This window comes from Aegilops tauschii, chromosome 7 (assembly GCF_002575655.3).
Source record: "Aegilops tauschii subsp. strangulata cultivar AL8/78 chromosome 7, Aet v6.0, whole genome shotgun sequence".
Lineage (NCBI taxonomy): Eukaryota > Viridiplantae > Streptophyta > Magnoliopsida > Poales > Poaceae > Aegilops > Aegilops tauschii.
Window position 1 is genome coordinate 534,304,849 of NC_053041.3, and position 11,319 is coordinate 534,316,167.

Sequence of the window (11,319 nt, forward strand, 5' to 3'; positions counted from 1 at the left end):
GTATATACAAGTACTAAAGTGGGTTCCAACACAAGTTTAGGGATCGCAGGTGAAATTTTCTCATCCACATTACGCTGAAGAAAAAGGCTAATCCACTGCCTGAAAATAAAACTAATTTACAGTAGAATATACTACTCACCTTGGTGACATATTTTTATAGAAGAAACAACTTGACTCCGAGACTTGAACCTAGGTGGGCTCACTGCACACCCGCACAGCTTACTAACGGAGCGACATTATGTTTTCCAAACATAGTTATAATAACTTGGAAATTCATCAGGGTTTCTCCACACATACAGACAATGACTTGGAAATTCAGCAGGGTTTCAACAGCATAACAAACTTGGTTCCAGCAGGAGTTCAAGAAATAAAAAACCATGGAGATTCAGCAGACCACGACAGTACCAAAGGGAATGCCACTAGTGAGCATCCGACAGATTACTGCTGCACACCATTACAGCAGCATACACACACATACACATAACAGAACGGAGGAGAGGCGAAAGCATCGCTCCAGGCACAACTCAAGGCCGTCACTCAGTCAGTGGCGGCCCAGCGGCTTGTTTCTGCGGCCTGATCCAGTCAGCACCAAGGTGACCCTGTTGTGCTGCTTCAAGGAGGAGCCGTGCAGGAGCGGGGAGGCGCGCGCGAGGACGCTGTTGTAGTGGACGTACTCCTTCTGCTGGAACCTCTCCTGCTCGAGCAGCGTCATCTCGTCCCACTCGGCGTGCAGCTTCTCAGACAGGCTACAATCGATGTTGTACCTGGTGGCGCCGAAGCACGTCTGGCTCAGGACGCGCCTCGCCAGGGTCTGCAGGTCGGGCACGCGAGCCCCGTGCGTCGACCACCATTGAACTGCAATGGGGTGAGAAACGTGGTAAGAAGATAGTAATTCATGTAGTATGTTGTGAACTGATGAATGAAATGGTGATGATCTCAGTGGGGGTAAGCTTGGGTTTGAAAGTTGAAGTGAAAACAGAAGAAAAGAAGGCTCCTGTACAGTTTAAGCAGACCATAGACCCCAGTTTGCAACTTGCAACATACTCCTATGCTATAGAAATGCAGTTGAGAAGCTAGGCTATTGCAGAGAGGTAATCGTTCCACACATTCATCTGTTAACCTTTTAACTTCCATGCTACTATTATTTAAACAACCATGTTGATAAGTTAGTCTAATGCAGAGAAGTCGAACATTCTACACATGCTGAGTTTGAATACAAGTGCATTGTGACATGATATGTTTGTGCCATGTTCACATACTAACTAAATATGTTTGGCGCACTGTATGTTACAGTGCAGAAATGCCCATATCAGATTACTTGGAGGGCCTCGTGACACTATTCCAGCTCGCTCTAAAGATTGAATACAAGTACATATGACACACAAAGGCACTACTGTCGGTGGCTTGTTAGGGAGTGGGCATTTTGCAAGAGGTTAGGGTGTAGCTTACCTTGTGGTAATTCCATGATTTGCTGCATTGCTGGATCTGTGTCAAAATAGCCCAACTTCTTCTCATACACTTTCAATTGTGCAGATGCTTTTCTGGCATTGTAATGAGCCTTGCCCAGTTGGATTGTACAGGCCGCGATGCCGCTGCTGATCTCAGTATCAGGCTTGAATCCAGCTGTGTAAAAGATCCTTGGGTTTAGCATCTGACCAGCAGCATGGAGAGGACTATGCAAGTAATCATCCCATATCCGATCAATCATACACCAATAAAAGTCACTTTCATCTCCGATATTGAGAGATATCTCTTCTTTTGCTCTATCCATGGCTTCATACAAGATACCCATCGGACAGATATCATATTCCAGTTTATACAACACACTGACAAGTGGGTGTGTAACCTTGATGACTTTTGCAGCAGCATGCCAAAATTCATCATCTGTCTTTACTATGCTCTGGATACGCTTGAACAAATCAAGACAAGCCCAACCAGAGGAAATCCATTTAGGCGAGTTTAACATCTGCACCAGATCTACTCTTGCAGAAACTAACCTCTCTAATGTGATGAACATTGCCACAAATTTTAAATAAGAACTGCTCAAAATCTCCTCCTGAACATACCTTCCTTTCAGTTTCATTGGCAGTGCATGGTCATATAAAAACCTTGTAATTTCCCTTGCCTTCATTTGGACTTCACTGACATGCTCGAGCGCTGCTATTTTCTCAAGCAGAAGGTTGATGCAATGGTCAGCACATAGTGTGAAGAAAAAACAATCATATTTATTTAGCACATACTGCCGTGCCATCTGCATATGGGGTGACACGTCATTCATGACAATCTGAACAATGTTATGAGCACCAACATCTTCAACCACGCGAGAAAGCATTGATTCTAGCTCATCAAAGTCCTCAGTGATTTCAGAGACGTCAATGGATCTCAGGAACAGCGTACCTTTGCTGCAGTGCACCAGGACACTTACGAAGCTTTTGGTACACTTGCTCTTCCAACTATGCACAATTACAGTGCAGCCACTTGTTTGCCACTCTTGCTTGAGTTCCTTTGCGCGGTTCTCAGTTTCTCTTAGTTGCTCCTGCAGAACAGCTTCGTACGTAGGCATTACAGGCCCAGGCCCATGGGAAAACACAACCATCTCCTTCAAAGATGATGAATGGAGAACACCAGGCTCAGGTGCAGCTTCGGAGAAGAACTTGCCTATTGACTTTGCCAACTGAGAATCGAAGTAATCACTTGTCTCAACCTTGGGTTTCGGTTGACAAGAACTATATGTGATTTCCTTGGCCTGCGTCAGATCCGGTTGATAATGAACAAAGCAGCGGTTGTTATTGGACACAGTTGGTTGTAGCTGTGGTTGCTGGACTTGAGGAGATTGAAGGGCTGGGTTTGTGTGAGGAACCTCATCATGTTCTTGCTTCAGTCTCTTCGTCTTTCCGAGCATCTGATCTTTCTTGCGATCCACAAGTGAACTCCTTAAGCTTGTCCTGACACTGTCCGGTACTAGGTTGCATGGACGAACATTGCCCCTGAAGCCTGCTAAATGTTCCTCTAGACGGCTGTAACTACAAACCACCTCACCGCAGTAATTGCAGCTCATTCTGCTGCCTTCCTCATCAATGGTTTTGCCATGCCTTTCTTTTCCATGATTACTTGTCTGAGGACCTTGTGCGGAAAAAACCTGAAGAAAAGCAATGGGAGATACTTAGGTAGTGCAAAAATTAAAATGTCAAATTCCCAAAACATGAGTGCAACTTTTCACCAATGATGAGATTTCATCTGCTTCCTGTTAATGACAGCACATAATGTACTGCTATTGATGAATTTACCACATGTGAACAGAGAAGACTGTGATCCAACTAAACACTGTTAAACTAGTGTCACTGGGTGAAACAGTTTGTTCTGTATTTTTTTCCGATAAAGAACAGTTTGTCTGTATAACTCTTCAAGAAGAGCACAGAGAGGCGTGGTCAATGGCTCATAGTATATTTACCAACAGACTGGAGGCATGAGCTTGTTTACAAATTACAAGTTCAGGGCAACAAATCTCTGGGCACCCATGCAATGAATTAACAACAACTTCGACAGGGCAGTCAACAATTGGCCATTTTCACCATGGTACACTCCAGAAACATGTAACTGTAACTAGATTAGACAGTTGTTCGTCACAAACAGACTAAAATTCGATGCTTACAATCCTGAAGGATTCGAATGAACCATACGAAATATAGTTCGGTGCAAGTAAAAGGTTAACTATTTCGGTACTATCCCACAGGACAATTGGAGTAATATTTACTTTTTCAAAGATCAGTGATATGGTATAAACATAAGACTGCGTGATGATCTTACCCCCTCTGAGACCAATGGCGAGCAGCGACTCTTTTTTCCCGATACTAAATTCCGACAAAATCATAGCGCCCCCCCTCAAAGTTTTAGCAATTCCTTCGAATCGGCTTCAACGCCTTTCGAAATCCAACATGACGCTACCCAACTCCCAAAATCAGACAAAACCTAAAGCGGAGAAAGGGGGATTCTTCCTCGGCAGAAAGCCCTGAACAGCATCGCGGGTCACAGCCCACTGCTTATTTCCCTCTCACCGGCTTCATTCCAGAACAGAAGATCGTGAGGAATTTCAATTACTTACCATTTTTGTCCCCTCCGGCGCGAGAACAAGGACGGGTTCGCAGCAGGCCGCCGCCGCGCCGCGCAGCACCTCGACCTGCCTCCGAGGCGCTGGGGGTGTCGTCGACGGAGTAGCCTGGGTTTGACGGCGATGAGCCCGATCTCGCGCCCCGCCTCCTCTCCTTGCTGCGCTGCGCGTCGTGGTCTCTGCTGCGCTCTGGCTTTTGCTTTTATGATCAGCGGGTGGCAGAGAGGAGGGAGGAGGCGGCGAGGGCGAGGAGGGAACTCGGGTTTTTGGGGAGAGATGGAAAAGACTATGACTGTATGCCGTTTCTGGAAACTGACGAGACGACGCGTTTCAATCGCTGGACATTCACTGGTGGGTGCGTGGGTGGGTGGGCAACAAATTTTGTTTTTCTCGTACATACATATATATGTAGCAAAATGAGTGAATCTATACTCTAAAATATGTCTATATACATCTGTATGTGGTAGCCAATTTTAAATCTCTAAAAAAGACTTATATTTAGGAATAGTGGGAGTACATTCATCCTTATCAAAACACGCATGGAAATCTTACTCGTATGAGCACCTAATTATCGGAAACGTCGCCTCCCACCTAACGCAAATCACCGGAAGGTTTAGAATAAATCCATGAAAATGCAAGCACCACTCTCAAGTCTGAGACTTGAACTCTGTTGGACAGAGGATATTATTGTTCTCCTAATTGTCCAACCACACGTTGGTTCGCGAAACAAATTTTGTTGGACAACAACATATCATTATTAACGAACCAACCTGTGGTTGGATGGTTAGGTGGACAGTGGTATCCCCAGCCCACCAGGGTTCAAGTCCTAATGCTCGCTTCAGGATTTTCGGCGATACGCGTTCAATGTGAGGAGACATTTGCGTCGACTACGAGGCGTCTATGATGACTTCGTAAAATCTCAAGATGATATGCCGGCTCAGTCTCTCAGTGGTGCTCAAAAGGATAGGGTGTGCATGTGTGCATTCATAGAGGTAAGTGTATGCGCGTATATATGAGCGCTTGTGTTGATGTTAAAAAACATTTCATTCTTTGTGAACCAACATGTGGTTGGATGATTAGAGGTAGTGGTATCTCCAGCTCATCAGGGTACAAGTCTTGGTGCTCGCATTATTCCTGAATTTATTTTAGGATTTCCGGCGATGAGTTCAGTCGGAGGAGACATTCACATCGACGACGAGGAGCCTACGATGACTTCGTAAATCTCAAGATGATATGCCAGCTCAGTCTCTCAAGATGCTCATAGAGGTAGGATGTGCATGTGTGCGTTCATAGAGGTGAGTGTATGCGCGTGTATATGAGCGCTTGTGTCTATACTGATATTCAAAAAAAATGTTTCATTCTTCTTTACCATAATAATAATAATAATAATACACTTTTAATACTTACATCAGCAAATATTCATGAAATCGTGATTGCTTTGAAATTAGACAGGATATTAATTGCGCGCATATATTAGGTAGGATATTATATACACATTAATTGTATGACTAGCGCTCATGTTGATACTTGGTATAATATGAATTGGGTGTTGAATACGTCAAACGCTCACCATTGGGGCAATCTAGGTCGTTGATTGAACTGGTTTGATGGTCAAGATTGATTTGATACGTCCTTTTGGGTCTTTTATATTGGAATATCTCAACTACTTCAAAAGAACATAAGATTTCCATTTCACCTCTTTTTCATCCAACTTTTTATATATACATCTCACTCTTTTCTTCTCCTCTTTGATTTTTTCCCTCCCATCTGTGATTTTTATCCTATCAGTTCTCCCTAAAAATAGAATCAATCGTCTCATGTTTTATTAACTTACCATAAGAAAAAACATATTCTGTTTGGTAAGCCATTAAATTCTTAGCAAATAAGTACTTAACAATAAAATATGTATCTTCTCTACTTACTTAAAAAGAACGTAAGGTTCTCATTTCACCTCTTTTTCGTTCAACTTTCCTTATATACGTCCCACTCTTTCCTTCTCCTCTTTGATGTTTTCCTCCCATCTCTGATTTTTCTCCTATCCATCATCCATAAAATAGAATCAATTGTCTCATGTTTTATTAACTTACCATAAAAAAAACATATTATGTTTGGTAAGTCATTAAATTCTTAGCAAATAAGTGCTTAACAATAAAATGGCAGGTAAATCATGACGATTGCATAAAAAATGCTAGTAACTAGGCCAAAGATGATTGACTTCATGCCATTGGTGGATTGCTTGGAAAGAAGAATGACAGCAAGTTCCTCCTTCCTCAATCAGGGTGAAAGATTGCAGTTTCTAAACTATGCTTTGTCCTCTATGCCCATATTCTATCTTGGCAGTTTGTTAGCCCCCCCTAGAATTTTAACAACTAGAGAGAATCCAGAGACATTGTCTATGGAGAAAGCATAGAGATGAGCCCTCTCCATCTTTAGCAGCATGGGACCTGATCTGTAGGCCTAAAAGCAAGGGGGGGGGGGGTAGGGATTTTGAACTTGGGGTCCAGAATATTGCTCTGTTGCTCAAGCATATGCATAAGTTTTTGAACAAGATGGATCTGCCATGGGTATCTCTTGTTTGGAATACATATTATCACGGGAGGGTACTAGAGGGTACTGCCAGCTATGGATCTTTTTGGTGGAAAGATATATGCAAAATGCTGGATCATTTCAGAAACACAACTTGGGTGCAAATTAACTCTAGAGATTCAGTTCTATTTTGTTCTGACAGATGGAAGCTTGGTGATTCTGTGACAACCTTGCAATCAAGGTTTCCAAGGCTATTTTCTTATGTGTAAGATCCATGGATAACTGTAGCTGAAGCCTTTCAAGCACATGATATCTTAGAGATGTTTCATTTACCTTTGTCTGAATAGGCATATCATGAATATATGGCAATTCAGGCAATGATGACCACTCACAGTAGAGATTTGGATGCAAATGATATATGGTACTGGCAGGGGACATGCAATGCTTTTAAACCTAAGATATTCTATTCCTTCATGCATTCTACCTTGTCATTTAATCCTCTACTGCTATGGATCTAGAAATCATCATGCACAATGAAAATAAATGTGTTTGCTTGGATGTTGATCATGGACAGGCTTAACACTAAAGATATGGTTGATATGAGGCATTGGCATATGGATGAAGGGGTTAATTGTGTTCTTTGTCCTCTGCTGACAAGGGAAACCAGAGGCCATCTTTTCTTCCACTGTAATTTTAGTGTGAGAGTCTGCAATTATCTTCAAATCTGTTTGCCACAAGGAGATGATATGAGCAACATTGTGTTGCAAGCTAAACGAGATTTTGCAAAAGCTTTCTTCACTGAGGTGGTTTTTATTGCCTGCTGGAACATCTGGATAGTCAGAAATGCTAAGGTGTTCAGTCATGAAAGGCCTAGCTTTAATAAATGGAGAAGTGCTTTCATCCATGGTATTACTCTCATGCAACATAGAATCAAACATGTCTTTAGAGATGAGTTATTGAGATGGATTTCTTTTCTGCCTCCTTAAGGTATTGTCTTGTAGTTCACTAGTTTTTTAGTTCTCTAGTTTTTTACTTTACAACTTTGATTACCTCTTGTAATCCATGTAATCTGTAACTCTTTTTGGCAATAAAGTTAAAGTGCCGGGGGGCCGGGGGGGGGGGGGGGTTCCCTACAGTTTACAGTCAAAAAATAATAATAGGCTGAATTAGAAGCTAGTAACAATAGGCTGAATTTTTCAATGAATCCCAAGTGAGGTGGTTGTTGTGTTGGATAGATGTGCCCTTGATTGGTTACTTCATACAACTTCATCAGCATAGACACATAATTCAAAATATCACCTTGGAATAATTCTAGTCACGCATAATTCAAAAGATCACCTTGGTATAATTCTAGTCGAATATCTTAACACACTTACTGCACTTGAAAAATAAGATTTTCACAGAAGCCGAGAAAATAGGCATTTAGTTCTAATAAGATCCTTGAAAAAAAAAACAAATATGGTACCAACAGAAACCTTTTATGCTCCTACTAAATAAATTGCTTTCCCTTACCTTTGACTTTAGACATCATATTCTCCATTCCAAAAGTGGCATCTTAAAGCACTTACTACACTTGAACAATGCGATTTTCACGAAAGCCTGTAAAATAGGAATTTAGTTCTTATATGCTCCCTAGAAAAAGAAAAAATGGTACCAACAAAAAACCTTTATGCTCCTACTGAATAAATTACTTTTCCTTACCTTTGAATTTAGACCTCTTCTTCTCCGTTCCAAAAGTGGTACCTTAACACACTTACTGTACTTGAACAATAATGAGATTTTCGCAGAAGCCTGGAAAATAGGCATTTAGTTCTAATATTCTCCCTAGGAAAAACAAAAATGATATCAACAGAAACCTTTATGCACCCAATGAACAAATTATTTTTCTTTACCTTTGATTCTATATTTTGTCTTCTCCGCTCCAAAAGTGGCATCATAATGGACTTACTACACGTGAACAATGATATTTTCACGGAAGCCTATAAAATAGGAATTTAGTTCTAATACGCTCCCTAGAAACGACGAAAATGATATCAACAGAAACCTTGTATGCTCGTACTGAATAAATTACTTTTCCTAACCTTTGATTTTAGATCTCGTTTTCTCCGTTCCAAAAGTGGAGTCTTAACGCACTTAGTGCACTTGAACAATAAGATTTTCGTAGAAGCCTGGAAAATAGGCATTTAGTTCTAATATGCTCCCTAGGAAAAACAAAAATGATATCAACAGAAACCTTTATGCTCCTAGTGAATAAATTACTTTTTCTATGTTTTATTTTAGACCTCGTGTTCTCCGTTCCAAAAGTGGCATCTTAACGCACTTACTGCACTTGAACAATGAGATTTTCACAGGAGCCTGGAAAATAGGAATTTAGTTCTAATATGCTCCCTAGAAAAAACAAATATGGTATCAAGACAAAAATGATATCAACAGAAACCTTTATGCTCCTAGTGAATAAATTACTTTTTCTATGTTTTATTTTAGACCTCGTGTTCTCCGTTCCAAAAGTGGCATCTTAACGCACTTACTGCACTTGAACAATGAGATTTTCACAGAAGCCTGGAAAATAGGCATTTAGTTCTAATATGCTCCCTAGAAAAAACAAATATGGTATCAAGACAAAACTTTTATGCTCCTAATGAGTAAATTACTTTTCCTTACCTTGGATTTTAGACCTCGCCTTCTCTGTTTCAAAAGTGGCATCTTAACGCGCTTACTGCACTTGAATAATGAGATTTCCGCAGAATCCTGGGTAACATGCATTTAGTTCTAATTTGCTCCCTATAAAAATGGTATGAGTAGAAACCTTTTTTGCTCCTAGTGAATAAATTAATTTTCCTTACCTTTGACTTTGGATCTCGTTGTCTTAGTTCGAGATGTAAATGGAGCATGGCCTAATATTTGGGCAGCGACTGTGGTTCGTCGGGAATACGCGAATGGTGCACTGCGTAGGTGCCTTGGAATACCACATATCTGAACTAAGAGGAAAACATAGACGATGGATCACAATTATGAGGGCAAACATATCAAGAGAGTGGTGGTGGCAGCAGTGGGTGGAGGAGAAGATAGTTAGATCTAGAGAATGTTCGTGGTTGCGGTGGAGGAGAAGATTGTTTGGTCTAAAGAGTGGTGGTGGCGGCAAAGGGTGGAGGAGAAGATTGTTAGGTCTAAAGAGTGGTGGCGGCGGTGAAGGGTGGAGGAGAAGATGGTTAGATCTAGAGAATATTGGTGGTTGAGGTTGGAGGGGAAGATAGTTAGGTCTCGAGAGTGGTGGCGGCGGCGGGCGGGGGAGAAAATAGTTAGGTCTAATGTTGATGTTGTGTCATGTGGGGCGAGGTGGCTTTATAGCTGTGCAGTTTGGGACTAGGAGCGCGGCTGCGATCCGTGTGATGCGGGGTGCGGGGCGTTGAGTGAGAGATGGGTGGCGGGGAATGGGAAAAAGGGCTGCATGGATACATGACGTGGCGGGGAGGTGTGTTTCATTTTTTAGGGTGAGGCGGGGTGCGGTGATGCGAGGAGGACGTGCATCTCGGGTAGGTGGATGAGAGGTAGGACCAAATGGTTTTTGGATGGATTGTGTTTGCACACGGCGTTGCTCGGTGCCACAAATTTTCTGATGGATTTCTGGTTCGTGGGCCCGTGAGGTGTGTGCCTGTGATGAGACTAGTGCGAAGGTGTAAATTTGGGTTATTGCTAGAACAATTTGGAAAGCATATTTCTATATCTTCCACGATCAATTGATATCACTGTGTTTCTTTCAAGTATTGTATACCACACCTCAACAAAAAGGCTACTCCATCTGTTCAATTGATATTGGGGTGTTTTGCAACTAGCGGCTGATAGACCTCAAACGGATCTATAATTTTTGTTGTTCTATGATGTTATATTATCACTTTTGTATACTTTTTATACCATTTATATTGTTAATCTGGACTAACCCATTAATTTAGTGCCTACTGTTAGTTCCTTGTTTCTGCATGATTTTGGTTTTACAGGAAATCAATATCTACGGAGGTCAAAATAACTTGTTGATTTAATTCGATTTTCTGGGTAACAAAGGACCCAAGAAGCTTTGGGGGAGATCGTGAGGAGCCACAGGGGGGCACATAACCACCTGGCGCGCCTTAGCCCTAGGACGTGCCCTAGGTCATGTGGGGCCCACCTTAATCACCCTTTGTCCATTCCACTGCTATAAATTCCTACGAAACCCTCTACCATATTTATAGAAGAATTTTTCTGCCACCGCAAGTTCCCGTTTGATGAAAATCCAGTCTGGAGGCCTATTTCAGAGATCTACCGGAAGGGGAATCCATTGCCGGAGGCTCCTTCATCAACCTTGCGGCCTCCATGACTATGTGTGAGTAGTTCCATGAGGACCTTAGGGTCCATATAGTAGCTAGATGAATCTATCTCTTTTTGGATCTTCAATACCACCAGATGACCCATTGCGCCAATTGGCCTAGAGACCAACTCCAACCTACAAGTTAAGCGAACTATACGAAACCTAGAATGGAAGTCAAGTGAACTATTTGAAGAGACCAAGAAGATAAGCAACTAATACAACAAAAAATAGGTGAATTGTTTGATGGTGCAGAGACCAACTGCAGCCCGGAAATTAAGTGAGATATATGAAACATAAAATGGAAGTTAAGTAAACTATTTGAAGGAAGTTTGTCATGAATGGT

General features: G+C 41.8%; 1 protein-coding gene across 5 annotated transcripts; it reads right to left on the reverse strand.

Annotated features, from left to right (window-relative positions):
* Positions 1-236: 236 nt before the first annotated feature.
* Positions 237-9,940, reverse strand: LOC120968091 (uncharacterized). 5 transcript variants are annotated; one of them, XM_045230881.2, is made up of 9 exons: positions 9,478-9,940; positions 9,296-9,382; positions 8,716-8,802; positions 8,527-8,613; positions 8,336-8,425; positions 8,147-8,233; positions 6,060-6,143; positions 1,450-3,139; positions 237-855 (listed from the first exon to the last, which is right to left on the reverse strand). In XM_045230881.2, the coding sequence occupies exons 8-9, from the start codon at positions 3,056-3,058 to the stop codon at positions 542-544; spliced, it is 1,923 nt and encodes a 640-aa protein (XP_045086816.1). In that variant the 5' UTR covers positions 3,059-3,139; positions 6,060-6,143; positions 8,147-8,233; positions 8,336-8,425; positions 8,527-8,613; positions 8,716-8,802; positions 9,296-9,382; positions 9,478-9,940; the 3' UTR covers positions 237-541. The 5 variants fall into 5 exon arrangements, with proteins under 5 accessions (XP_045086816.1, XP_045086817.1, XP_040250489.2 ...); XM_045230882.2 differs by having other exon boundaries at positions 6,031-6,143; XM_040394555.3 differs by lacking the exon at positions 6,060-6,143.
* Between the last annotated feature and the right edge of the window lie 1,379 nt (positions 9,941-11,319).

Excerpts from the sequence above, each read along its gene's own strand:
- LOC120968091 (XM_045230885.2), bottom strand. The coding sequence starts at position 3,058 with ATGAGCTGCAATTACTGCGGTGAGGTGGTTTGTAGTTACAGCCGTCTA. Across the intron at positions 856-1,449 it reads AATCATGGAATTACCACAAG|TTCAATGGTGGTCGACGCAC; the intron begins GTAAGCTACACC and ends ACCCCATTGCAG.